At 58.2% G+C, this 27,603-nt stretch overlaps 9 protein-coding genes across 9 annotated transcripts; 3 read left to right on the plus strand and 6 right to left on the minus strand.

The window, feature by feature from the left end:
• Positions 1-76: 76 nt before the first annotated feature.
• On the plus strand, positions 77-1,054 carry GMORB2_0687 (Nucleoside-diphosphate-sugar epimerase; the record flags this gene model as incomplete). Its single annotated transcript, XM_035462672.1, has 1 exon — positions 77-1,054. One exon carries the CDS (start codon positions 77-79, stop codon positions 1,052-1,054), a length of 978 nt encoding a protein of 325 aa, XP_035325602.1.
• Positions 1,055-1,576: 522 nt separating this feature from the next.
• Positions 1,577-2,647, plus strand: GMORB2_0688 (D-lactate dehydrogenase; the record flags this gene model as incomplete). The annotated part of the gene is made up of 1 exon (XM_035462673.1): positions 1,577-2,647. One exon carries the CDS (start codon positions 1,577-1,579, stop codon positions 2,645-2,647), a length of 1,071 nt encoding a protein of 356 aa, XP_035325603.1.
• Positions 2,648-3,890: 1,243 nt separating this feature from the next.
• GMORB2_0689 (Major Facilitator Superfamily) lies at positions 3,891-6,132 on the minus strand (the record flags this gene model as incomplete). The annotated part of the gene is made up of 5 exons (XM_035462674.1): positions 3,891-4,068; positions 4,154-5,021; positions 5,143-5,206; positions 5,308-5,649; positions 5,866-6,132. 5 exons carry the CDS (start codon positions 6,130-6,132, stop codon positions 3,891-3,893), a joined length of 1,719 nt encoding a protein of 572 aa, XP_035325604.1.
• Positions 6,133-8,975: 2,843 nt separating this feature from the next.
• Positions 8,976-10,835, minus strand: GMORB2_0690 (Carboxylesterase type B; the record flags this gene model as incomplete). The annotated part of the gene is made up of 1 exon (XM_035462675.1): positions 8,976-10,835. One exon carries the CDS (start codon positions 10,833-10,835, stop codon positions 8,976-8,978), a length of 1,860 nt encoding a protein of 619 aa, XP_035325605.1.
• Positions 10,836-13,131: 2,296 nt separating this feature from the next.
• Positions 13,132-15,062, minus strand: GMORB2_0691 (Fungal trichothecene efflux pump (TRI12); the record flags this gene model as incomplete). The annotated part of the gene is made up of 3 exons (XM_035462676.1): positions 13,132-14,156; positions 14,273-14,484; positions 14,629-15,062. Coding segments are annotated over 3 exons (1,671 nt in total), but the record flags the coding sequence as incomplete, so codon positions are not given.
• A 2,463-nt stretch (positions 15,063-17,525) lies between these two features.
• On the minus strand, positions 17,526-20,117 carry GMORB2_0692 (F-box domain protein; the record flags this gene model as incomplete). The annotated part of the gene is made up of 2 exons (XM_035462677.1): positions 17,526-18,989; positions 19,068-20,117. 2 exons carry the CDS (start codon positions 20,115-20,117, stop codon positions 17,526-17,528), a joined length of 2,514 nt encoding a protein of 837 aa, XP_035325607.1.
• Positions 20,118-20,865: 748 nt separating this feature from the next.
• On the minus strand, positions 20,866-23,832 carry GMORB2_0693 (calcium permeable stress-gated cation channel; the record flags this gene model as incomplete). Its single annotated transcript, XM_035462678.1, has 4 exons — positions 20,866-21,031; positions 21,205-23,381; positions 23,446-23,610; positions 23,698-23,832. The coding sequence occupies 4 exons, from the start codon at positions 23,830-23,832 to the stop codon at positions 20,866-20,868; spliced, it is 2,643 nt and encodes an 880-aa protein (XP_035325608.1).
• A 493-nt stretch (positions 23,833-24,325) lies between these two features.
• Positions 24,326-25,065, minus strand: GMORB2_0694 (uncharacterized protein; the record flags this gene model as incomplete). Its single annotated transcript, XM_035462679.1, has 3 exons — positions 24,326-24,515; positions 24,580-24,849; positions 24,905-25,065. 3 exons carry the CDS (start codon positions 25,063-25,065, stop codon positions 24,326-24,328), a joined length of 621 nt encoding a protein of 206 aa, XP_035325609.1.
• Positions 25,066-25,374: 309 nt separating this feature from the next.
• On the plus strand, positions 25,375-25,594 carry GMORB2_0695 (uncharacterized protein; the record flags this gene model as incomplete). The annotated part of the gene is made up of 2 exons (XM_035462680.1): positions 25,375-25,511; positions 25,573-25,594. The coding sequence occupies 2 exons, from the start codon at positions 25,375-25,377 to the stop codon at positions 25,592-25,594; spliced, it is 159 nt and encodes a 52-aa protein (XP_035325610.1).
• Between the last annotated feature and the right edge of the window lie 2,009 nt (positions 25,595-27,603).

The following is a 27,603-nucleotide window of genomic DNA, read 5'->3' on the forward strand; positions in this document are numbered from 1 at the left end:
CCCCCCCTCATCACTGCAACCCCTTGCACGTCCCCCCCAGACCATCCATCACCATCCTCTATCATAACGGCCAGCCATGTCTCCCACCCCTACTATCCTGATCGCAGGCGCCACCGGCAACACGGGCCAGAACGCTGTCCGGCGTCTGTCCGAGAAGCTGGACGGCAGTCCCCTGGCCGGGCACAGGATCCTGGCCCTCACCCGATCCGCCAAGAACAAGACGGCGCAGGAGCTCTCGCAGCTCCGGCACGTCGAGGTGCTGGAGAAGAACTGGATCGACGTGTCGGTGGAGTGGCTGCGCGAGCAAGGTGTCACCAGGGCCTTCATCGCCCCGCACACCGGACCCAGCCATTTCCCCGACGAGACGGGATTCCACGTCAGCCTACGGGACGCCGGGGTCAAGTACGTGGTGCGCATCTCGACGACGGCGCAGAACGTGCGACCTGACGCGCCGGCCGCCTACCCGCGCACGCACTGGGCGATCGACGCAGTCCTGGAGTCCTCCGGGTTCCAGGCCAAGGGCGAGCTGGCGTGGACGACGCTGCATCCCAACATCTTCACGCACATGGTGGCCGGTCCGGCGGTCCAGTACGTCGCGGCCTACGCGGGCGGGGACCACACGACCCCGCTCCGCCTGGTCATCGACAGGGATGCGCCGGTGGCGTACATCCTGCCGGCAGAGGTGGGCACCGTGGCCGCGCACCTGCTCCTCCAGACGGACTCGGTCCTCAGGTCCGAGCACAACGGGAAGCGCTACGTCCTCAACGGGCCGGAGGACGTGACGGGCCAGCAGGTCGTGGACCTCATCGAGGCCGCCATCGGGGCCAAGGTCCCCGGCGTCGTGTACAGGGACGCCTCGCTCATGGACCCGCTTCTCGTGGAGTACGCGGAGGAACACAGGAACGTGGCGGAATCGGCCAAGAGGGCGCTCGAGACGTGGTGGGACGGCGCGGCCACGACCGATTCTACGAGCAAGGAGGTGTTTGGGTTCCCGGAGGATGTCATCCCCAAGACGAAGTTTGAGCAGACCTTCAAGGAGTATCTGGGCCAGTGATCTGCTCTCTACCGGCACTATATAATATAGACTACGACACCAGAGTCGTGAGTGGCGGGGCATCATATGAGAGCGGGAATGGGCGGATGATTGGGGGCCATTCTTGGCATGGATATATATATATATTGTATATATATATATTCCCGTACTCGGTATCTCAAGCTCGAATTGGATTGATTGAGCGATAGATTAACTCGTGTTTCCTCCGAGGCCAGCATTGAGGACAAAAATAGCATGAGACCCGTCACACGCTTGGCAGGGATATCTGCACTCTCTGTATTTAAGCTTGTATCTGACTACTGCAATGTGATGCATCCAGGGGATACACTGCCCCTCCCCCCTCCCTCCTCCCCCCTCCAAGGTTTTTGTCTATGCTTACACCAGCTCTCCTCACGGAACGCCGGCCGTCTCTTCTCATCCTCCTCACATCTGATCATAACAAGAACAGAACAAGAAGGGAAGGAAGAAAGTTAGGAGAAAAAAAAAAGAAAAAGAAAAAAAGAAAAGAAACAGACACGAGCGATGGCTACGACACTCGCCGTCTTCAGCACGAAACCATACGACAGACGATATCTCGAGGAGGCGCACGCGGCCAACGAAGCCTCGTCAGCCATATCCATAACGTTTCACGATGTCCCGCTGAACCGAGAGACGGTATCGCTGGCGACGGGGGTGCAGGCGGTATGCGCCTTCGTCAACGACACGCTCGACAGCGTGGTGATCGACTCGCTGGCGCGGCAGGGCGTGCGGGCTATCCTGCTGCGGTGCGCGGGCTTCAACCACGTGGACCTGGAGGCGGCGGCCCGGCGGGGGATCATGGTGTCCAACGTGCCGTCGTACTCGCCCGAGGCGGTGGCGGAGTTCGCGGTGGCGCTGATGCAGACGCTGAACCGGTCGACGCACCGGGCGTACAACCGGGTGCGCGAGGCCAACTTCAGCCTCAACGGGCTGCTGGGCATGACGCTGCACGGCAAGACGGCCGGCCTGATCGGCACCGGCAAGATCGGGCTGGCGACGGCGCGCATCATGAGGGGGTTCGGGTGCCACGTGCTCGCCTACGACCCGTTCCCGACGGCCGCGCTGACCGACATCGACGGCTGCAGCTACGTCGACGACCTGGACGACCTGCTCGCCCGGTCCGACATCGTCAGCCTGCACTGCCCGCTCATGGAGAGCACGCGGCACGTCATCGACGAGCGCAGCATCCGCCGCATGAGGAGGGGCGTCCTCATCGTCAACACGTCGCGCGGCGGCCTCATCAAGACGGACGACCTGATCCAGGGCCTCAAGGACAGGCACATCGGCGGAGCGGCCCTCGACGTGTACGAGGGCGAGGCCGACCTCTTCTACGAGGACCACTCGGGCGACATCGTGTCCGACGACGTCATCATGCGCCTCACCACCTTCCACAACGTCATCGTCACCGGTCACCAGGCCTTCTTCACCGCCGAGGCCCTGCGGGAGATTGCCGACTGCACGCTCGGCAGCCTCGTCGAATTCGTCCGCACCGGCACCTGCGCCAAGTCCCTGACTGCCGGGGTCGGGGAGGGGAAGAGGAGCAGCCACCCTCCGCTGCCGGTGCGAAATGTCTAGTCTGGGCTTCAACGTGCGCGTTTTTCTCTCCACCATCCAACGGTTCCATCTAGCCTCTGGAATAGATGCACGGTCGGACTAGTTGACCAATGTTCCCCCCCCCCAAAAAAAAAAGAAGAGAGAAAAGAAGAGAGAAAGAGAAGACGATTGATGGCTCCGTCTCACTGCATCATGTTTACATATTCGTGGATGAATCCCATCATGTCTTCACCTATGCAACGAGCATTACGAGTATCTATCACCGTGATACCGTGCCGTGCGCTCCAGCGGCTGCCCCGCCTGCAGGCTTCCCAAGTTAGTGGAGGGGCTACCTGTAATCCGCACAGAGAGAGAGAGAGAGAGCCGGGCTTGTCCACTGTCCCTGCGCCCCCGGTACGGGCATCTGCAGTGATCTGTAGCGCCTAGTGCCTACGGGCCATTACATCTGCTGATGGACAGCTGCTCGACAGCTGCTGCCAACGCCCTCTGCTACGAGTATTACATAACATCACTGCTTGGAACTGTCGTGTAATTCGGTTATGGAGGCATCAACTTGGTGTGTGTGTGTGTGTGTGTCTGTTCCAGGTCTCCTCAGGATACCTCGGTTGGGGTACAGGTACTCGGGGAAATCCCCGACCCACAGCTATTATTCTTCTAAGGAGGGAGGAGTGCGGTACTGGTACATTATCCCTCTGCACGTCCCACTTCGTGACAGGGACAGATCGCATCCTCTATCCTCTCACCCTCACCCTCACATTGCACCTCTCCTCCTCCATCGACCACCATCCACTCGTACTCTCTTGCTGCCATCTACAGGGCAGCGCCACCGATAAGGGGCGTCTTCCATACCCAGAGGCATATCCAGAGGCATATCCAGAGGCATACCCAGAGGGAACTCTACTACGACATTCGTTCCCCAGAGACCAAAAGGGAGATGCTCCCCCCCTCCTCTACCCAGCCATGTCTGGTGAGCTAGAATATCGTGCCCTGTACGATGTAGAAGAGCAGAGTACGATGAACGAAGACACCCCTCTCGAAAACAGACATGTGGGCCCCACGCTTACACAGATCGTCGGTAAGGGGGGGGGGGTGGTTGACGACGAAGCACGGCTGCCGTCTCGTAGATGAGTCACATGTCCTGCGCGCGTGGGTGAGTGTATACGACACTACCCGACTGAAGAACCGACGGGGCTCCGGTACCGTCACCTGTAGAGTGCCTCTATATTGAACCTGCCGCTCCTATATGATGGCCCCGCGACTGGCCTTAGAGAGTGTATCGGATGAAGAGAACCCATCCGACGATGATCATGGACGCAGCAATCGATATGCCGACAATGGTGAAGATCCTGTGCGGCTTGCGTCCGACGGGTTCCTGGAGCTTGCCCTCTTCCTCGAGCATCATGCGCTTCTTCTCGCTCATGGACAGGATGCCTCCGAGGTACCTGACGAGGGAGGGGAGGTAGAGGTGTCAGCACGGTCTGCATCGCGTACGTCTCACGCAGCCGCGGCGGTGGCGGGTCAACTTACCTCCTGTCGAGGAGTCCGTAGAACAGACCGAGGCAGAACTCGAGGCCCTTGACGACGACGAAGAAGGCGACGACGCGCTCGTACGTCTTTCCGGGGGTTATGTCCTGGATCCTGCCGGAGACCATGTCCATGATGACGCTGCCGCTGTTGTTGAAGGCCTTCCAGATGCCGAAGACGAGGCCCAGCTCGACCTGGCGGGGTACCATGAGCGGGATGGAGGCGACGAAGGGGATGGAGTTCATGGTGGTGGCGAACGAGGCGACGACCATGACCCCCAGAGCGTTCACGTGGGAGTAGCCGATGAGGCAGTAGACGAGGATCCAGATGGACGAGGTGATGCTGACGAACATCATGCGGTAGCCGACGAGGTCGAAGAAGAGGCCGACGAGCGGGGTGGCGACGACGGGAATCACCATCTGGATGGACGAGGTGTAGCCGGCGAGCTGGTCGGTCGAGCCGCGGGTCTCGGAGATGATGTCCGCGTTCAGGCTGCTGAAGCTGCCGACGGTGCCGGACTGGAGGATCTGCGAGCACACGACGAGCCAGAAGAAGCGCGGGACGCGCAGGATGTTGCGCCAGCTGGGCAGGAAGGAGAAGCGGCGGACGCGGCTGTCGCTCGACACGGTCACGGGGCTGTCGGCGTCGGCCTCGAGGGCGTCCCGACGCTTGATGGCGTCGCGCTGGGCCTGCAGGCCGGTCGGCATGCGGGTCCACTCGGGGCGCGTCCACGCCCACCAGACGTAGAGGACGTTCTGGACCAGGTTGGCGAAGCACGTTATCGCCGGGATCCAGAGAGCCCAGCCCCAGAAGGAGGAGACGTCCCTCATGGGCACGGCCGACGACTTGGCCGCTAGGACGATGAGTTTTCCTGGAGAAGACGAGGAGGAGGGTGAGCACATGAATTTCAAGAGGAGGAGGGGGAAACAAGAAGAGAAGGGAAAAAAAAAAAAAAAAAAAAAACCGCCGGAAGGAAGAGAGAAGAAACTTACCGACGGCAACGTCAAGCCCATACACCAAGCCAAGTCCCCTATGCTGAAACCAATGGGCTAGGATCTAGATACGGGGGTGGAGAAGAAGAAAAAAAAGGTCGTGTGAGTTCGATGCAAGCGTGTGAGAGAGGTGATCTGAGGAGATTTCGGGGATTAGCTGCTGACCTTGGATGTGCAGGTCTCGATGAGGGTGCTGCCGAAACCCATGAGGATGCGACCGCCGACGATGAGCCCGAACTCGTCGCTGTTCGAGCCGGACGCCGAGATGACGGAGCCGAGGAAGATGACTATCGAGCAGGCGAGCGAGCCCCTGAAGGACGGAGGCGTGTCAGTTTTCGGGGGAAAGATCGACGCAGGTCGCCAATCATGGCCGGCTGGAAGGCTTCCATCTGACGGAGAGGCAAGGGGGAGCACGTACCATTCGACTCCGTAATAGTCGAGAGCGTAGCCACCGATGATGGGGAGCACTGTGTTGACCAACGAGGTGGCTGATGAGATGGCACCATACTGCGTTGCGTATACGGGTCAGCGCCGTCCGTTCCAATACCGTCCTCTCTCCCTCCTCTCTCCCTCTCTCTCTCTCTCTCGCAACTCGGAGGGAGACGAAAGGATAGTCTTTCTTTCTCGCAACTCGGAGGAAGAGGAGAGGAGAGAGAGAGAGATGGGGAGGAGGAGGAGGAGGAGGAGGACAGAAATTCATGTAGAAGAAGGTTTGACTCATACCTGGGAATTCGTAATCTTCAACTCCTTCTTGAATGTCGACTTCAACGGTCCGAGGGTATTCTCCGAAAAGGAGGATCCCCAAGAGAGCATGATACCGCTAACGAGGGCGACCAACTTCCACGACAAGGGGAAGTCGCGGGGCTTCTCGTAGTCGTCCGAAGGTCGCGCCGTCGCATCGGCCGCGACCTTCTCATCCAACGGAGTCTGGGTGACCATCTCCTCGTCGGTCGAGGCCGCGGGCGAAGCGTTTGCCTTGGACGTCAGCATATCGGGTCCCCCGGGGGTTGGCTGATGTCGATGCTCTCGATGCTCTCGATGCTCTCTGATGGCACAGTATGAGAAGAGAAGCGGGTGAAGACCGAAAAGGAGAAAGGAAGAGAGAGAGAGAGGGACGAGAGAGAGCGGGGCGTGGGGCGGGGTTCAGTTCAAGAGGGAGAGAGAGGGAGAGAGGGGGAGAGGCAGAGAGAGAGAGAGAGAGAGAGAGAAGGCACGACTCTTGAAGAGAGAACTGGGTCTCATGCAATGCGGTTTTTACCATCTTTTTATTCCTCTCTCTCGTCTCCAAGTCCCCAACCAAGGAAGCATCAGATAAATTCTCCGCCGAGTGTCCGAGACTGGTCTGCAGCGCCGAGAGTGGTCCCCTATGCTGACCCTCGACCCTCTTGCTCCCCAATCGGCTGGCATTCTTCCTCTTTCGTCTGCCTCGCCATGGACTATAATAGTTGCTGAGCTGTGGAGATGAAGAGGAGGTCCTAGCTTTTCTCTTTTTAAGCTTGCCATCCGTACGGTCAATGCCGATCCAATCAGGCAGTTTCGTTTAGAGACAAAAGATGGGGATTCAATCTCTATAGAGGACCACAAAAAAAAAAAAAAAAAAAAAAGTGAGGCATGATCCGAATTCTCGAGGAGCAGAGATTTTCTTGATCTTATCTTCTTCTTCTTCTTCTCCTTTTATCAATCAGACATGTCGAAAGTCTTCTCGCCCTCTCTCGTGACATGTACCTCGTGGCCTTTCGCTCTGCCGTGGATGGCGAGGACGAGATGGTGGGCATCACTTGTCTTGGCTGTCCCGCTGCCGAACGTCGGATATAAAACTACGTATTCTGCATAGCCTAGGATCAATCCTTGTTCGCCTCCACACTGCTCTGCTGCATGGTAAGGAGAAATGAAAGAGAGAGGACTCGTGAAGAGAGCGGAGGAGGAAGGGAGAGGGAGAGGGAAAAAGAGGAGACGAGTCGGGTGAGGAAGACTAGCTCATCAAAGGGAAACGGCTAGCATATATTGATTTGATCCTGTCCATTATCAGATTGATAGTTCCGGTCGGCGGGCTCCGCAGCTCTAGTCGCTGCCAAGGAAGTCTCTCCGTGGCGTCGCATACTAGCCGGGCATGGTCGTCCTAGCAGTCCTCGCACATGTGGTGACGCGTTCGTGACTCGCGCCGCAGCAGGGTCAAGGCACCAAGAAGCTGGCAAACCCCCCCATACACGCATTCGCTGCATATGCATACATAATACATGACCAATCATTCCCGTTACGTGACGTCCCGTCGTGATCCTGACGGCTCATACCGCTACGCGTGACCTGTATCGTCGTAGCTTGGGCAAGCCGAGCTCGACTCGACTTCGGCAAGATCAGTATCGAGAGAGACTTGACGCCTACTAGCACAGACAGCAGACAGCCCACCTCTGCACTCTTGGGTGAATCGACTGTATCTCTGGTGTCGTCGCCCGTCTTGATATTGGCATACTCCCCCACCTTTGCATGGACAGTATCTCTAGGTGTTATCACATTCTCGTGATATCATCATATATATTACCTGCACCCACTTTTGAGGGAATTGGCCGCCGTGTCTCTGGTGTCGTGACCCGTCTCGGTATCACGAGCATGTACTCGTCGTGCCTTGACCCTTAGCCGCCGCTGCTTTGAGTCTGCCCTTGCTGTATTCTCTGCTCTGCTTAGGTTGATCTCGGTCGTCTCGCTTCGCCTGTCATCTCACGCGCTCATCGCCATCCTCGACAAGCCGTCGAGACGGGCGTCGTCGGCAGAACGATCTGCCTTGAGCGGTGAAGAACCGAAAGGAGTAAGATAGTAGCCGATCCGGTCCAGGGGGGGGGGGGAGGCCAACTACCTTCTAGTTTGCCTTTGCCTTTGACCTAATATTATCTCGGCGTATTCCTCTTTCCTTAGTCCTCAGTACCAACCTCTCCCGGTCGATGTCAGTAGCGTAGCGTATGGGGTCGACGCGAACCCGCTGGTCGGAGTCGTCATTAGAAAGCCTCACGGACATGTACATACCATTCTCCGGTTTTCCTCTTTTTCTGTTTTTTTTTTTTTTTTTTTTTTTTTTCGGTTTTTTTTTTGTTGAGGACTTCCTATGCCAAGACAGGTTACATCCGAAGTGTATTACACGTATGCATAGACGTTACGAATCCTTATTTCCTTTCTTCTTCTTCTAGACCCTGTAACCCGGAACCTCGGTGAAGCGACTCCACACAGTCGCGACTAGTTTGGAACAGTTCTCGAAGCTTGCGCCCACATGGCATTGTTCCCTCGAATGGTAATATTCGTAATAGGAAAAAAAAAGAAACGGTCTCGGTCTAGTCCTCGTATGTCCTGGTCTTGGCTGCCAAGGGAGGGGGGGGATGCCGGGATGCTGGCATCGGAGATCGAGCGTGTCTCTCTCGAGTCTTGCCTATGCCGGTAACGGATATGCCGGAGATGTCGGTGGCGTGGTCTTCCGAGCTTGTCACGTTCCGGTATCATACCATCATACCTATCAATTCTGGTGGGAAGCCCGTCCGCGAGGAGACAGACAGGAGAAGAAGCCTGCCTTCCTCCGTCATCCCGCGGACGCACGTTCACCGGGTCCTACCACCCCCTACGACGAAGGAAGCCCGTCCGGACGTGGGACGTAGGGCCCGAGAACGATCCGGCAGGTATAGGAGATATCAAGAGCTACTCCCCTCACCATCGGATCTCCAAGAGGGGCTGGCCGAGAGTTGTATGGGTGGTCGAGATCACTGCTTGCCACAGCTTCGGACGGTTTCACATCTCTATTATCTGCGATTTGCGATTCATCGTCGCAGCAATGTACATGACTATCTACTTCTTCAGACCAAGATGGTGTCGATGATGTAGTCAATCTCCTTCTCCCTGTACGTGTCCTTCTCCGCATATCCGGAGTGCGTCACGTTGACGTCGTACACGAGGTTCAGGGGCTTCCGAGCCGTGTACTTGGGCCAGTAGAGGCTCTCGTCTATACGGAGAGTTGTCAGTAAAACAGAGGATGAAGACAGAAAAAAATATAAAGATGAAGATGAAATGAGAAGAGGGTTGAGGAAGAGATGTGGGGAGGGGGGGGTGTGGGGGTGTCCAGATGTGCAGAGCGATGCTAGAAAGTGCAGGGCCTTACCGTGGTAGTTGGGGTCTCCGTGAGCGATGAAGCTGATCCACTGCTTCGACATGATGTCGGCCAGCTTGATCAGCTCCTCGGGCTTGCCGGCGAGAGGGTTGGTGGCCACGGCGGTGTCGTAGCCCAGGCCGTCGACGTTGTGGAAGACGAAGACGACTTCCTGGAAGTGCGTGACGCCGGCGGGGGGGGCGATGCCCTTGACGAGGACGTTCCAGTGGTAGGACCAGATGGGGACGCCCTCGTCGGCGAAGGAGCGGGTGGTGAGCCGGCGGGGGGCCTGGAAGGCGGCGTCGCCGAGGAAGGCGACCAGGCGCTTCCACTGGGCCCCGTAGTTGGCGTAGATGCCGGTGGGGCGGCCCTCGAAGGTGGCGGGCAGGCCGAGGGCGGGGTCGTCGGGGTAGAGGACCTCGACGTCGGCGATGACGGAGTCGTTGAGGCCCCTCGCCGCGAGCAGCTCCCGGAACTGCTCGGTCGTGTTGACGCCCAGGGGTCCGTAGATGGAGCCCTCGTCGAAGTTGGTGCCGGAGATGGTGGGCACCTTGACGAACCTGCCCTCGCGCAGCTGCTGGTCTCCGGTGGCGACGAAGAAGTCGCCGTCGACGACCTGGCCGTACGAGGGGGCGTCGGCGAACGAGCTGTTGAAGACGCTGCTCAGCTCCTCGGCCGGGATCGCGCGCAGGCAGGCCAGGGAGTCGCCGCCGGCGGTGCCCGCGCAGCCGGCGGCGTCGAGCAGGGCGTCGTAGTACGGCTGCCACGACTCTGTCGTCCCGGCCTCGTAGCCCAGCGGCAGGGGAGATCCGCTCTCGAGTATGGCGCCGTGGAAGAGGCCGTCGTCGCGGCCGCCGTAGGCGATCAGCTGGGCGCCGACCGAGTAGGCGCCCGCGCTCTCGCCCCAGATGGTGACGCGCTCCGGGTCTCCGCCGAAGGCGGCGATGTTCTCGCGCACCCAGTGCAGGGCCAGGCGCTGGTCCCGGAAGCCGAGGTTGGTCGACCCCTCGGCGACGAGGGCGTCGCTGTGGAGGAAGCCCCAGTTGTGCAGGCGGTAGTTGATGCTGGTCGCGATGATGGGGCTCCCGGCCCGGACCGACTCCTCGACGATGAAGGACAGGTTGTACCGGGGGTCGGAGCTGCCGCCGTTGGTGAAGCCGCCGCCGTGGATCCAGAGCGCGACCGGGAGGTGGTCCGTCGCCACCCCGGACGGCCGCACCACGTTGATGGTCAGGCAGTCCTCCGAGACGTAGTTCCCGAGCACCCAGGTGTCGCTGCCGTACCCGTAGCACTGGGGCGAGTACTCGGCAGCCTCGCGCGTCCCGTTCCAGGTCGAGTTCAGCGGCTGGGGCACGCGCAGGCGCAGGTCGCCCACCGGCGGCTGCGCGTACGGGATGCCGAGGAAGAAGTCCTGGTCGTACTCGGAGCTGTGCACGCCCGAGTAGGTGCCGTTGAGCACCTTGACCTTGGGGGTTGCGGAGCTGCCGTGAGGGATCCTGTACGATTCCGCGCCGGTGGCCAGCACCAGGAGTGCCGCGCCGGCCGCCTGCGAGGCATCGGAAAGCTTCATGGCTATGGAAAGGGGGAGGGGATCGGTCCCAATGTCGTCACTTTCACGTGATAGTACGTGCTCGTGGGTTGGAAGGCGAGACACCGGTTGTGATGGATAGATGGTAGCTACCATTTGGGACCAGTTGCTTTTAACGTTAATAGATATGCTATTAAATGGAGAGAGAGAGAGAGAGTGGGAGGGGGGGGGGGAGGGGGGAAGGGGGATATATATATATATATATATGTATACACTACACATGCACCCGGGAATTACGAGAGAAACAAACTGGGGTAGAGAAACAGGTGATAGCCATCCATGACAGACATCAACTCCTTTTTTTTTTAAATGCCTCAGCTCTCAACGCCCTCAGAGTAACCGGAATCGGGGCAGTGCTGCTAACGAGGGCCGTCCGGGGCAGCCAAGAGTGGGCAAGGAGAGAGGGTGAGGGTAGCTTATCTTGGACTCAACCGGGGGAGGGAAATTATCACCATCCACTTCCCCCGCTCGACGGGGGTCGCCGGTACTTGGGGCTTCCATCCAGTTTCCCCACATAAGTCCCATGGGGATTCCCCTTCCAGTAATCTTAGGCGCAGCTCTCGGCCCTAATGCCGTATTGACATGTCAAGCCCGCAGGACTGTGCTGGATTATCGCGTGGAATGGCGCCACTGGTACACCGTATATTGCCATGTGGTGGCGAGTCATGGACTCGTCCTGTGGCGGAGGGGGTTGGCCTCGGCCTGGAGTCGGGCGTTTTCATGAGCTGATCGAGTCGCACTCGTCGGTTCTCTTCATCCTCCGCCATCTCTCGTCGAAAGATGATGATGCATCGGGCCCGGGTGTACGGTGAGGTTCGGCTCGCGACCCCAGATCGTCACGAGCCAACTGTCATGGCTAAGCTTTACCGCTTCCCCAACGCTCCGGCATCGATGCATCCGGCTCTGTATAGGCGTATGCTACCGACTGGACTTCACGTGGCATGGGAGCTCCAGTCTTCCACGTGCCCGCCCCGTCTGGGGGGCCCCGACCCCCTCGACCCCCCTCGAACCCCTCGACCCCCTCTCTTCCTCCTAGGGGGGGGGGGGACTACGTTTCCACCCCCCCATCAGACATCAGAGCTTCTCCCAAAACGCTCCTAGCCGTTCCCACCCCGACGATGACCATGCCCTACCGATCAGGGCCACATACCCCGATCCTGGCCAGTGCCGGAAGGACCAGCTCGCTATGGCAGTCAGGGGCAGGCTTCGGCCGTCCCAACCGTGGCGGCAAGAGGTTCTCGCCTTGGCTGCTGATGCATCTCGCCCGATGGCCTCGGCTCTCTGGGAAACGAGGTTTCCGTCATCATCTACCACCTAGAACTGCGGCGCATCCGATGTTCTCGACAGCCCAGGAGCCACTTCCTGCAACGTTGGGGGCAGCAAGGTCGGTATGCGTGACGGTCCCAACGGGGCCCCCCACGCTCATCCAGCTCGGCCAGTAGTAATCTGTCCACCCCTTCCCCCCCCCCCCCCCCCCCCCCCCCCCCCCCCCCCCCCCCCCCCCCCCCCCCCCCCCCCCCCCCCCCCCCCCCCCCCCCCGGCCCGGATTAAATTTTCCCCCCCTCCCCCCCCCCCCCCCCCCAACTTACGGTAGCAGCGATATGCAATCCGGGTATGCAGCGCGACGCGCGATCTAGATATCATACTTGGCGATCTACACGTAATCGTACAGGCTGCTTGGAAGATGCCGCACCTCGGGAGCGGCCCGATTCGCTACCGGACCCTCTCGATGGTCTCAACGACCGGTAGGTCAATCTGGGCACATCTGCTTACGATCAGCATACTACTCTGAAATCTTGTCAATGTGCTCCTGCTCTTGCCACCCAGTCTCGTCTCGGCAATGGAGACGAGAAACAGAATCACATAGGCCGGTTCTCGACGAAATGCAAATGAGATATTAAACGCTGTCTAGAAAAGCTCTAATGTATATACAGATCCGGTTGATAATGCCAGGGAGAGGGAAAATAAATAACGAATACGGAGATGGAAGAAGATAGAAAGGAAGGAAAGAAGAAGATTTATAAAATAAAATAAAAAGGGGGGGGGGGGGGGGGGGGGGGGAGGGAAAGGTTGGCCCACATGGAGCCGAGGTATAAGGACGATCTTGGCAGGACAGAGAAGATGAAAGGAAAGAAATGGTATGGGAAGGGGGTGACGACGACGACGATGATGACGATGGCGGTGATGGCGGTGATGGCAGTGATGGCGAGGTGATGAGAGCAAGTGAAGAGGGGGGTGGAGGTGGTGGAGGTGGATTCCTCTCTCAAGGGTTGCTGACGTAGGACATGGCCCTCCTGAGATCCTCGTCGGTGTCGAGGTCGTTCTCGTCCCGGAAGACGCCGCCCTCGCCCTCGCCTCGCTTGGCCATCTCGAGGTCCTCCTTTGCGGTCGGCTCGTCGTCGCCGGTGTAGGCGAACCTGCTGCGGGACCGGATCCTGGCTCCGTAGACCCAGAAGAGGAAGGGGATGGCGCAGCAGCCGAGGCTGATGAAGGCGAGGAGGCTGGAGGCCCACTGGTCGCCGAGGCGGGCGTACATCTGCTCGGTGAAGAGGACGACGGCGGCGCCCCAGAAGGAGCGGATGAAGGTCTTGGCGGCCAGGGCGGAGGCGGCCTGGTGCTGGTACGAGTCGACGAGGTAGTTGTTGGCCGAGTTGTAGAGGAAGATGAAGCCGAAGCCGACGGGGAAGCCGCCCATGGCGGGGCCGGCCCCGGACAGGTCCGGGTACGAGGTCCAGGCGAAGATGAAGAGGCCGATGGGGATGCACCAGCACGAGATCATCATGGGGATCAGGCGCACCTCGGCCGGGGGCTTGCCGCCGTGCCGGTGCACCATCTTGAGGTAGTGCCGGTTGACGAGCGGCGCGCAGAAGGCCGAGGCGACGACGCCGACGGCCACGGGGATGAAGGTCAGGCCCGTCGTGCCGGCCGAGTAGCCCTTGCCCTCCTGGTAGACGACGGGGAAGGCGACGAAGAACATGTAGAGCAGGCCGTACAGGACGCTCATGTAGACGGAGATGAGGAAGACGATGAGCTCGCCGAACAGGAGCTGGAACGGGCGGACCAGGAAGACGCGGAGGCGCTCCGACACGGGCTTGCCCTCGATCTCCTGCTCGGTCTTGTAGCTGGCGTCTCCGGTCTCGCTGCGCAGCTTCTTGGCGCGCCTCTTGAGGATGGTGGGCGCGTACGTCTCGGGAACGGTGAAGCTGATGAGGATCCAGACGACGGAGGCGAGGATCAGCTGGATCCAGTACAGCCATCTCCAGCCTGCCGCGTCGGAAAGGAAACCACCGACGAGGGGTCCGACTGTCGGGGAGAGAAGAGGAGGAGGAGAGGCAGATGGTCAGATTTGTTCTCTTCTCGTCTCTGTTTTCTTCGAGAGAAGAAGGGGAAGAAGGATAAGAAAAGACGGAGGCACTCACTAGCAGGACCGATAAAGGGCGCGGCAGAAAAGGCAGCCATCGGGACACCACGCTCCTCATTCCTCCACAGATCGGCCAGGGTGCCTCCGACGAGGGTCATGGGGGCCGAGAAGGCGATTCCATCAATGGCACGGCAGACGAGCAGGGTGGAGATGTTCTTGGCCACGGCGCAGGGGATGATGAAGACGACGGCGATGAGCAGGGTGGATGCGCTGGAAGAACACTCTTGTCAGTTTCTTGGTTCCTCTCTTTCTCTGATCTGGGAGAGAGGGAGAGAGATTCTCTTCCTCTTTCTTGAAAAAGGAAAGAAAAGAAGAGGAAAAGATGCGAGAAAGAAGAAAGAAGCCGAGACATACTAGATGACTTGACGGCCGTAAATCTCGGACAGAGGAGCAAAGGCCATGGGACCGACGCCGAAGCCGACGACGAAGAGGGTGATGGAGAGGAGGGCGACCTCCTTGCTGACGTCAAAGGTCTCGGCGACTCCGGAGATGTCGGCGGTGATGACGGCGGATGCGAAGGCGACGACGAAGCAGGTCACGGCCACGACCATGGTGCAGTACCACTTGTACAGCTTCGACCAGTTCTTCGGGTTTCCGGGGTCGTCGGGGCTGAACTGGACCAGCTTGTGCTCCGAGTCGGAGGCGGCCGGGCCGGGCTCGACGACGGGCATGCGCTCCTTCGGTGGCGAGGTCGAGAGGGCATCGTTGTTTCCGTCTTCGTTGTTGAGCGTTTCTGGGGGTGAAGGGACCCGTTCGTCGGGCAGCTGTTGCTTTTCCGTTGTAGACATTTTTTATATATAATCTGTTTGTTTCTTTCTTTCTTTTCCGTCTGTCGCTGTGTTTTGTTGTCGCAGTTGTTGTGGCTGTAGTTGCTCATATATATATTATCGTATTGTAGTTTATAGACCCGGACCCGGGTAGGATATTCTGGCTTCTTTTACCAAGTACCGTTGTTGATCAGGTTGAGAAGAGAGACGATGGAAAGGAAAGCATAGTACAGCACTCTTCTCTCGATGGAACAAAGAAAGAAAATTGTCAAGAGTAATAGAAAGGGGGGGAGGAGAGGAAAAAGGAAGGATCCCAAGAAAACAAGCAAGACACTGGAAAGAAGAGAGAGGGGGGGAGAAAAGGTCGAGAAGAGGGTGACCCCCGTCGTATATATATATATATGTATGTATATATTGATAGATAATAAAAGATAATACTACCTACCTACTACATAGAATACCTTATACAAGAACATTTTTTTTTTCTAAACCCACGTCCCGGACCATAATACATGGAGTCGTGTTAGTCGTCAGACGCCGTCACAACCAGGATGAGAAAGAAAAAAAAAAGAAAAAAAAAGAAAAAAAGAAAAAAAGAGAAAGGAACCCTTGCACACCCCCCTCCTCGGCCCGCCTTAGCCACTCATGACCCTCCCAAGCATTGCCGACCCAAACCCTGGCCGTTGTGGCGGGATTCTCCACCCCTTGATAATACTCCGTAGACTTTGTCGCGGCGCGGAATCAGGGGGGGGGGGGGGGGAGTGCGACATACACATCATCTCTTATTCCGATTCCATCCTCTTCTTTTTCTCTCTTAACCCTTTTTTTCATCACTCGACCTTTCCTTTTCTAGGTAGCGGCTCTATGACGGGAATGGCAAGAGGCAGAAGCCGGGTAGAAGACCTCTCCCTCTCTCTCTCCACTCTTTTTTTTTCCCTTTCCTCCTCTTCTCTCTCTCTCTCTATTGTACATGTTCTTCTCTCTCGTTTGTTTCTGTACATGTAACGATGACATTGTTTTTGATCGACAGCTGATATATATCTTGTATCGGAATGCCTGCTTTTCGTCTTGAACTCTGTGTCTTCATCCTGACCATCTCTCTCTTCTTCTCCCTTCCTTTCTTCTCGTCTTCTATTTTCCTCTACATCTCGTTTCCTCTTCTCATTCCTGTTTCTCATCATCTCGACACATTCCTCCACCATCGATACGGCGAATACGCATACACCACAGCGTTCTCGTACGAGTAATAATACCATACCGCTCGTACACCCATGGACCCACGTCGGTCCCGAAAGCTGGACCCTCCGGAATATCCTACAAGTACAGCGGGCCGGTCTCGGCCCAGCATTATCCACTATCCACTCTCCATTTCGTCTCATACGATGCCGTTTCTTCTCTTCTTTCTCCGTCCTCCAACCTTGTGTCCCCTGTATACGAGACTGTACGAGGCATGCTTACGTTGCAGACTTGCAAGTGATTGTACGCCGTAATACCAATGCGTTCACAGTACATGACGGAGTATGTATCATGACACTACGTATGATGACACTACAGATGACGTAGTACCATGATGAAACAAATGTAAGAGGAGAAACTACAAGTATATCCTCATCGTTACCGTGTGAGATGTATGATGAGATACACCGTTGGTGATATCATGGCAAACAGATTCTTTTTTTTTTTCCCCCCCTCTCTCTCTCTCGTCTCTTCTTTCTTTCTCTATTCAACTCTTGATCCTCCTCTGTTTTCTTCCTCCTCCTTCCTGTCCTACGTTCAACTCCATCTCCCTTCAGTTGCTTCCTCCATCATCATCGTGCCGCTTCCCGAGACCCGTGTTTCGTCTTCAACCACCCACAAGTATCAAGTATCAATCCTGACTGACCACCACTGATACTACCCAACACCAGAGCAGGGGCCGGTGGGGTTAAAAGGGGAGGGGGGGGGGGGGGGGGGGGGGGGCGTTGAACGAAAATCCCCCATCTTGCGCGAATCCTCGGGCCCGTCTTTCCTCTGCGAACCTGTTTTCCTTTCCCTTCCCTCCGTTTTTTTCTATTCTTTTAATTTCTAATCAAGGGACAACCGGCTGAGATAGGCAACATCGATGGGCCACGGACCTCCGATGCGGCATCTGCGGCATCTGCGGGACCCACGGCACCTACGGAGGTTGCGGGCGGGCCCTGCGGCATCTGCGGCGGCCTTCCCGAGAGCGTCGACGGCATACATGTCCTATCATTGGTCTATTGCTACTACTCTGACCCTGTATTCTCTGCAGATTACAGATGCTGCCATCATCTCTCCCCTTTTGCCCACTTACGCACGTCAACCTTTTTTTTTTCTTTCTTTTTCTTCTTCTAATGCCACCTCTAATCTTCCTTTCCTGCATGTAATTGATACGTGATGACTCTATTATGCATCCTGCTCCAGGTCCATCTGTCAACCGTGTACGTCGTTGCTTCCCATGTCTGTTGCCCGTCTGCCCGCACCTTATCTAAGTTCCACATCAATCCGCACAATTCCATCCGCCCGCCCGTCTGCGACATCCAACCCAGCCGCCCGCCGTATGCCCCCTCTTGATATCTGACTGGCCGGTCCTCCTGCGGCAGGCAGCACTTGTTGGTGGCAGGAGGGGCCCGCTATTTGAGTGCATGACGGTCCGTCAAACGGCGCCGGTGTTGGTCCCGACTTGTCAGCTGCGTCATCCACTACCGCCGGAGCCGACGCCGAATTCGCTGTCTTGTCGTCGTCGTCGTCGTCGTCTTCGCCATCCAGCTGGTCGTCGTCGTCGGGGCCTGCGCGCCGAAGGCTTCCGTCTCTCTGAACCGCAGACACCGTGCGCTCCATCTGCGAAGCCGTCGCCAGCGACCACGTCCTCGACCATCCCTCCGCGCTGAAGGCCCAGATCGCCACGACCGGCCAGGCCTTGAGCGAAACCTCGACGAGGCTGCTGCAGACGGCCACGGGCTGCCCGGCGATGGAGATTGGCAAGTCGGAGTTGCTGTGGTAATCTCGCTGTTGATGCCCAAGGGGTTCGCCCATCCCGCCCAACGTCCCCCTAGCCATCCACGGGGCCCAATCGGGTAGCTCTTCCGCGTCCTCGGTCGCACGCCACGTGCCAAGCCGGTCCTGTGAAGCAGGGGAACCGCGCGTATTGATGTCGTGGAACGTGTCGGGAGGGATTGTGTAGAAGACGATAATCTGATCGCCGCTCACATCAGCAGCCTGGTTCCGACCCACATCGGACGGATCCCGAGCTCCATGGACAGGGGTCTGATTCCGACCCCCGTCGTCGTGTCTCGGAATCGTACCACCGCGATTCCGAACGGAACTGTCCCGATTCCGAGCCGTGCCGCTCTGATTCTGAGGGGCTCGGACACCGTCGACGCCGCTAGCAGCTAGCGGGGCGTGCAACCCAATTCCAAACCTTCTGCAGCAGCTGTCGTGTCCACCTTTCCGTACGGGAAATGTCGCCACCACTCGCACACCGTGACTCAGGTCGGCCCCGGCGGCGTAGAGGATGGGTGCCGACGATGCTGCCGCCGCCGGTGGAGAGAACCAGACCTTCCTCACAAGGCGCGTAAGGGATCCTGCGGGCGCATCGGTCCCTAGGCAGAGGTTGCCGGACCAGGGGTCGGTGAAGAGGATGTGGTGGCCGTCGCTCAGTGGCACGGCTCGATAATGGTAAGCATTCCTCGACGTCATAGACGGCAGCTGGCTTTGTGGCTGCCCCGCTCGGTCGGCAGAGTTTCTTGTCGGCGCCGTCGTCTGCGCCGTCTGTCCCGCACCCGCCATCTCGGCCGAGCTCAAGCCGGCAAGAGGTACGGTGGACACAGTCCTGGATCCGAATATGGTCGGGTTGAGGCCGTTGACAATGTTGCCAAATGACTCTGCGGGGGACTCCAGCGCCATGGCCGAGCCGATCAGCCTCAGCCTCTTGGGCATGTCTATGTCCTGGCGGGGAGGCATGAAGTAGAGGTAGTCGCTGGGACTCGCAAGCGAGAACCATCGACTCAGATGGGTCCCTCTAACCGCGTCCGTCCAGTACAGCTCGACCCCCCCCGAGCAGCCAAAGGCGACGCAGTGTCGCTGCGGGTGGAGGGCCACGGACCTGGGCGGGTCGTCCGGGAAGCAGATGCTCCGATAGACCGACGCCGCGCTGGTCTCAGCCGCCGGTGCTCGCGTCGCCGGTTCTACGCGACATATACACGTGCGAGACGCCTCTGCCTCTGTGTGCTGCCCTGCCTCGCTCGCCGCCAGAACCGGCCAGGTGGAGGCGCAGGAATCCGACACCGGTATCCCCAGCCGCCGAGGCGATACGTCGCACACGAAGCCCAGGCGCCCCTGCATCAGGATGGCTACCGAGTTGCGGCCCTTGGACGTGTCCATGCTGCACGAGATCACCTGGCGATCGCAGATGATCAGCGTCACCGGCCGCAACATGCCCAGCGGCAGGCCCTCGCGCCGTCGGGGCAGCGCCGTCCGCCTCCGATGGTCCCTTGCGCAGACATGGTCCAGCTCGTACACGTACACCGCTTCTCCGAGCGCCGCCAGGACGAACCTTCCGTAGAGGCTGACGGTGAAGGCAGCGCAGTCGTGAGGCATGCCATGCCTCAGGGCCGGGGCAAGCTGACCGAAATCGGTGAGGCCCACCTCCGAGAAGGCACCTGCTGCAGTGCTGCAGAGGGCACACTCCCTGGAGAGCCACCTGCTCATGACGGCCAGGTCGTTCTCGTCGTATTGTTGACCTGTCGCCTCATCCGGCCGGGAGAGCATGCCTGAGACGCTTCTCCACCAGCCGCCTCGCTTGAGCATACGCCGTAGGACATGTCCATTGACGGCGGTGCTGAGCAACGCGTGGCATGTTTTCCTCGCCGAATCAAAGTCGGCGGGCGATAGGAAGAAGTAGATGTGATGTATCAGTTCGACAGGCAGAGCTGTGAGGCCTTGGTTGAGATGTGAATCGTCAGCGTTGTCGCCCTTGTCGGTCAAGACAATCGAGGTCAGCATACCCTGTGGTCCGACTTTGGGCAGATCTGACTGGGAGCTCCCATCCCATGCTCTTGGGGTGAACGTCTGCATTTCAATTTCGGTAGTTGGATACTTTGCAGGGTTCCCTATCCACTCGTTTGTTCTTATCCGATTCCGTTCTTTTCACTTTTTTTTTCTTTCTTTTTTTTCTTTTTGATGGTGGTGCTGCGTGCTGATTTTGAGAGGCGTAGAATAAACTTGTATGATTATTACTACATATAGTCGTGTAGACAGTAGACAAGGGGTCAATAGGATATCATCGGAGTCAAGAGAGGGCAAAAAAGAAAAGAATATAGATTGATTTAGGGAATAGAATTAGGATGTAGAGCTAGGGGAGATGAAAGGAGATGAAGGAGATGGGAGATGCGGGAGAGGACAAGACAGCAGAAGTTGATCATCGGTCAGGTGGCAGTAAAAGGAGCTTCATTCATGAAAGCACATCGCTCCTTCCCTCAGCTTCGACACCGCAGGCGCCATCGTCAAGCACATTGCCCTCCTCCTCTGCACATGGTGAAACAACAGCGCAGCAACCCTGGAACGATGTTCTCGATGGAATCTAGTTGGGTATTCTGTAGACAAAGGAGAATCGTGCAAACTATCCAGACATACATGAAACCAGCAATCAAAACAAGTGCACGAGTGCACGAGTGCACATCACCTCAACCTCCTCCTCCTCTTCTACTTCTTCTACTTCTCCTTCTCCTCCTACTTCTCCTCCTCCTTCTCATTCTTCTCCTTCTCCTCCTCAGCAATGCTCTTCCTATTCATCCTATCGCTTACAGACAGCCCGACCCGCCACTTAGGCCGCATTATTTCCAGAATCCCTCCAAACATTGTCTTCCCCGATACCGAGAGATGCGTCGGAGTCGGGGACGATGAGACTGGGCTGCTGCCCCTCTGTGGTCTCGGAGTCATCATCTGGTACCGGTGGTGGCTGGTCCCTGTAGATCCAGGGGCGTTGTAGACTGATGAGAGAGACACGTCGGTTAGTACTGATTGATGACCTTTCATGTGGATGATGTGGACTGGCAGAGAGATATGATATCCGGAGAGGGGAGCGAAGAGAGGTGGATATATGTAAAGAGGAGGAAAGAAGAAGAGAAGAGAAGAGAGAGAGATGAATGAGAAGAAGACTTACGGGACCACCAGGCTCGGATTGACAAACGTCAGGCCATGCTCCTTGAACTCGTCCAAGGTGCTGCCGCGACGGAAGACGACCTGCGACGGCCTGATGCCGCTCTCGTCGTCGAACGGCTCACCGTCCAGGATGGCCGACCCGCCCAGGAGGCCGCCGTAAGCGTCCTCGTCCTCGTTCTCGTTGGGCTGGATGGCCCGGAGGGCGATGTACTTCGTGAGGGGCTCGAAGCGCTGGTTGTAGTAGTAGCTGTACCAGACCGTGAAGGGGATCAGAGGCAGGATCGAGACGGACTGGACGAAGCCCTTGAGCGAGGCGATCTGGCCCACCATGACGACCTCGAAGACGACGAGCCCGACCAGGATGCGGTAGCAGATGATGCGCCAGGCGCCGCCGGTGGCGTGCTGCGGCTGACCCATGGCGTAGAGGAGCATGTACTTGAAGGTGAAGTAGCCGAGGGCGAAGTAGATGGTGCCGAAGATGAGCATGAGGAAGCCCATGCGGAGGATGCTGTAGATGAGGCAGAGGTTGAAGACGAGCAGGGCCGTCGGCAGGAAGAAGCCGTACTGGAACGCCGGCGGCTCCCGCAGCTCGGAGAAGTCGCGCGGCGTGGCCGACATCAGCCGCGAGAAGGGGTACAGGAAGACGCTGCCGACCTCGAGGATGCGGAAGGGCATGAGCCCGATGCCCTGCAGCATGATGAAGGAGATGTAGAAGATGGAGAGCTCCTCGACGTCGGAGAAGATGGCGGCCGGTATCTTGCTCGTGTCCTTGAGCAGCTCCTGCAGCGTGCTCCAGAAGTCGAAGCCCGTGCGCGAGACGGCGAAGACGAAGAAGGTGTTGAAGAAGGTGAAGAAGAAGTTCTTGCTGATGACCGACAGCTCCACGTCACCCTGCGAGATCATGCCCTGCCGGTTGGACAGCCAGTCGTACAGATAGGGGACGGCAACGTTGAGCAGCGAGACCACGAGGGTGGGCACGCCGTTCCGCAGCAGCGAGTAGATGAGCGTGTGGCTGTTGAGCCAGCCCCACAGCGACGGGGCGACCTTCTTGACGGTGCAGATGCTGAGCCACGAGGCGATGAAGGCCGTCGGGAAGATCCACAGCAGCGTCAGGAACGTGATGAAGATGGTGATGGCCCACGACTTGAGCCTGCGGATGCCGCGCAGCGCGTACATGTTCTTCCAGACCAGGTCCGCCGGCGCCGGGGTGGGCTTGGTCAGCAGCCTGCCCGGTCGGGGGTCGATCCTGGCCTGGATGAGCATCTGGCACGACGCGACCGAGTCCATGGTCACCAGGGCCATGTCGGTCGACCTGTACTCGCGGCCCCTGGCGACGACGACTTTCTCGTCGAGACGTCGCAGCTTCTCTTCGTAGTAGTCGATCGCATCCACCTTCTTGGACCGCAGCTTGAGAAGCCCGTAGTAGATGGTGACTTTCGGCCGCTTTGCCTCGGCAACGTGTGACGGCTCGGAACCGTGCCCGAGCAGCTGTCCATTCTCGTCCGGCCCCGGTCCCCCGTCGACAGCGTCGGTACCGTCATCTGCTGCCGTGCCGTCGCCGTGGGAGTGGTGGTTTGCCTCGGCCGGCTTGGCGGAGGCTTGAGCCCTGAGCAGACGAGACCAGGACTTCTCGAGCTGTCGGAGCGTCCGATCGCGCTGCTCCATGAGATCGTCAATTTCCCTCCAATCGCGGCAGAGCATGACCTTCTTCACATGCCCGATATGCAGGCTCTCGATGAGCTGCTTGATCTCGTCCTCCGATCGCATTTCCGACGGAATGCCAGTCAGGCGGAACGTCCTGTCCGTCACGGTCGACTGCAGACCCAGGTACTTCTGCCTGAGGCGGATGATGCGGAACGTCTCCCAGTTGATGAAGTAGAGCGTCAAGGCGACGAAGAAGTAGGTAAAGATGACGTAGGCCCAGAGGTACGGCCTATCGCGGCTGTGGTCCTTGTCGTCGTGGCCGCCGCCGCCGCCGAGGACGTCGTCGTCGAGCGGTAGGTGCGTCGGGTGCATGCCGAACAGGTCGATCTCTTCCGTGCTGTTGCCCGAGGTTCCATTTCCGCCAAACGAGAGGCGGAAATTGCGGTACTTGTTATTGATCGGGAGGAGGATGAGCGTTGCGAAGAAGGCCATGATGGCAAACAGGCGAATGGCCATCTTGAAGAAGTTCAGGAACTGCTCTCAAGGTCAGCGAGATCCTGGCAAGACAGCGGAGCCAACCGTCACGTCCATGACGTACCACGAATGCGTCCAGCCCGGCCGTGGTGAGGACATCCTGCTCGGAGATCCTGTACAGCCTCGGTATCCATCCGAGGAACGTGTTGGACAAGGCCGGGAGGACAATCTTCGGTTCGAGGCGGCGCTTGCGTGCCGCGTACAGAAAGGGCCATCTCGGACGGAGTGTCTGCTCGCCATCGTCAGTCTAGAACCCCGGATACATCTCATCTCCATACCCGATCGGCAGGCAGCGGAGTCTGGGAGCTTGACGCACGCAGAAGGTGACGAAGGCGGAGACACCGATGATGAGGGACAGACCCAGCTGGATGCCCAGGTCCTTTGTCGTCTTGGAAGCTGGTCGGATATATTCTTGCGAATCGCACGTGTCGTTGTCGCCTGGGTTATACATGGCGACAACCCTTTGTTATATGCGTAGCATGAGAAGAGGGAGCAGTCTTTGTAGTAGTGGAAGGAAGATTGAACCGGCCGGCGTCGATGCTGGAGATTCCAAACCTTGGGAACACCTCATCTCATCCCGCCTCGCACGCCGTATCCACCAGACGGTGTGGCTTGGTGACGTATGATGTGCTGGACTGTATCCGTACCTGCCGAAGTTTGACCGGAGGGCACTGAACCAATGAAAGTGCCAGTGGCTCTAGCCGTATAACCCCCCCCCCCCAACCTATTTCCTCCTCAGCCCTTGGCTTACTAACCGTGGAAGCCATCTCCGCCAAAGAGTCAAGAGCACCGAGTCACGAGCAGCGACAATCACTTTCACGAACGGAAAAAAAAAAGTTACAATAATCGATAGTGTCATCTTGACCATCAACTTATCTCTTTACCCCCCCCTCTTTCCACAAATTCCCAGGGTGTTTTTTTTCTTTTGTTCATCGCCCGTCTACTCATGATTCATGATCCTGGATGTAGTAGTTGATGTCGTCCGACGCCGGGTCTAACTCGTGGAGCTTGCATTCGCAGTGACACCGGTACGTATACCCGCAAACGACGACTTCATCCCCCAGGATATCCACAGGGCGCCGGCTACGGGCGTATTCGCGGAGGATCGGCGACGTGCCGTCGTGGTTGGCGATCCTGCGAATCATGCGCTGGCCGAATTCGCAGGTCGCGTGTCCGGTGTTGTTCCTCACCATCTCACCGACGCCGGCCGGCGTCGTTGAGGGAGATGTCGCGTAGGGCGGCGTCGGCCGTGAGCACCTCGTCGGTGATGGGGTCAACGTCCGCCTCGTCCGTCTCCAGCGGCAGGAGGGGGATCAGGTTGACGTGGCCGGCGCACGCGAGCCACAGGCGCTGGCCCTCGTGCCGGGCGTCGGCGGCCATCCGCTCAGCCATCCCCTCCTCCTCCAGGAGGCGAGCGGTGTCGGGGCTCTGCCAGTCGATGCTGTCGGCCACATCGGGGGCCAGGTCTCTCCCGAGGAGTTTGTAGACCTCCCAGGCCCGGAGCCGATGCTTGATGCAGTCACGAATCGCCGTGCAGGAGCGCAGCGCCCTCGGGAGCCCGCTCCGGCAACGAGGGGCCTATCCGGAGGCCCGGGAAGCGTTCCGTACTCAGCTCACCCGGGTCCAGCGCCAGGAGGCCGTGCATGCCGTCCACGGGCGGCCATCGGTGCGCGGCAAGCCCCATGTGGGGTAGGTCGCTGGCGTCGGAGAGCCTCACGAGTATCTGGCTTCTCCCGCAGCCGAATATGCCTGAGATGAGCCTGCGGCCTTGCTGCGACAGATCTGCAGCGTCCCCCGCCAGCCCAGGCGGTATCTGGAAGCCTTCCATCCGGCTGAAGAGTCTGACATTCTCGGTCGAAGCGTCGGACGTGTCTGCGGTAATGTGGCGCGCCCGTCGTCGACGAGAACGCGCCTTTGGGTTATATCGTACAGAGCCGACCTTGGTGGAGAGGGGCCGAGGCTTCTATACGCTGCTCGGCCGCACCTGTTCTTCATGATCCCCGTCACGGCTCGATGCTTGACGCTTCTACGAGCCGCTGCCTGGTCGGCCTGTGAGGTCACCGGCATCGGCAAGCCACCGGGAGTGCGTCCGCTGAGGGACGATGGCTGTACGGGGGAAGGGAAGGAGCAGTGATTCTCTACCCTCCTGGAAGCACTCTGTTATTGCTGCATCGCTGACGCCGCGAAGCAGGTCGTGGTTGCTTATCCAGTAGCCAGTTTCGAGAGATGAGGTCACATCAGCGATCGGGGGAGGATGCTGAGGTGTCTACGATATCTCGATCACTCCTTGGCATGGGCGCATCCTACCAGCTTTCGTGTGTGCCCGAGCTCTGCGATTCGGATGATGGGGGGCACGTGTATTTTTTTTTTTTCGATCTATGAAGTAGGGTGAAGGTGAAGGTGCTCTGCTCGTAACTCGAGCGTGGCTGTCGGGACGGGCATATCTGTAGGCCGCCGAGCTGAGAGGTGACCCATCGGATGCTCCGGTGCCGTGACTCCTAGGTCGAAGGGAGAGGTTCACGATGAAGCACCGCATTCCCTCCGGACCATCATTCGAATGCCCTGGATCCCGATCGGTTGACGGCCACGGGATAGTCGCCAGACGGACTCCGGAACGGGAACGGAGGTGGGATTATGGGGTGCCTGCACATATATAACAGCGGGAGGGCTGCCCCGCAACGCATCGCACATGATAGTGAGAGGCACCAGAGGTACGCGCTCCGGTGAGAGGGGGTCGGTTGGATGAGGAGGAGAGGCAAACGGAGGAGGATGAGAGGGGTTTCCGTAGAGGGGTGGAGGCTGAATTGAAGGGGTGTGGCCCGTGAGAGATTACATAAGTATCTTTTCGACGTTTCGGGGGGGGGGAGGGGCAGGATGCGAGCAATTTCATCTCACCCGACAGATTGGAGAGGAGCTGTAGAGTACGAGGCGATCCAGGCACACGTACATGAGAATCTGGCCCAGATTCGCACCAGACGGGTACGAGTGACGGGTGATGGCAGAGATGAAGCAGCGGCAACCTTTGAAGAGGAGGACGATGATGATGATATGATGGAGCGTAGGTGCGATGTGGAGGATGGGCAAGAAAGCGGCGTCGTACTGAGAGGGAGACCGGCACGTCCCTAGGATGTGATATCTGTGTACGCGACAGGATACGGTGCGGATCCAACGTGCCGGCGATATGTATCGCTCGCATAATGGATATATTAAGTGACGGCTCGGAGCAAACTGCTAGAGTAGGGCTGGTGTTTTTCTTCTTTCTTTTTCTTCTTTTATTTTCTTCTTTTATTTTCCTTCTTCTACGCTACGATCCCCCCACGTATCATGTATATCACCACACATACACATACGTACGGAGTATGTAGATGATACAAGCCTCACCAACGAGACCGCCGAAGACAGCTGCGCCGCACAGCCCAGTCAATGCGGCATGTCGAGAGGTCGGAGGGCACATCCACAGGATCGTCTACTGTCCGGGAGAGGAGGAAGGGGGAAGCCTGGGAGGGAACCGAGGACGGAGCGGAGGGTACTCTGGGTGGTGCCATCTCAGATACGAGCAATGGCGCGTGAGATTCGAGCAGGGATCCCTCTTCATCTCCCTGGCAGAGCGTTCCCCGGCAAACTCTGTCTCTCTCTCTCTCTCCTCTCCCGCGCGGAAACCAGCAAGAAGACAGAGACCACCCCCTCTCGCTCGTATGGAAATACGGTGGGACCCATACGATACGTGGGCGGAAAGTGGGACCTCCTCTGCTCCTCTTATTCTGTTTCGGCAAGAATACCAGCAGCCATACTCAGTCCCTGGGCCGATGCGTGCTGGCTCTCGAGGCGTCAGATACGGGTTGAGCCTTGATGGGTCGACGAGACTGTCTGCGAAGAAGATGCGAGGACTAGTGAGAACCGGAGCGGGATGGAGGTAGACGGATTGGCATCGTCTTTGCCTGACGGAGGAAATCTGGCCTGTGCTTTCGAGAAGAAGAAGAAGAAGAAGAAGGTTGTAAAGTTCATGCACAGGATGGAAATCAAGAGTGTGAGTGGATCGTGGATTGTGGATTGTTTGCTATGGGATAAATCGGCACCAAAGGTGCAAGATGGAGAGATGGTTGCCAAGCACGCCAAGAAGGCGTATTTAACGGTTGGCATAGTCATGTTAGTGCATTGTATGCACGATGAGCCGATTTCCTTAACAGTCTCCGGTCTAGGTGATATTGTTCTCCCCCCCCCC

The sequence above is a fragment of the Geosmithia morbida genome, assembly GCF_012550715.1.
Source record: "Geosmithia morbida isolate 1262 chromosome Unknown scaffold_0, whole genome shotgun sequence".
NCBI lineage: Eukaryota > Fungi > Ascomycota > Sordariomycetes > Hypocreales > Bionectriaceae > Geosmithia > Geosmithia morbida.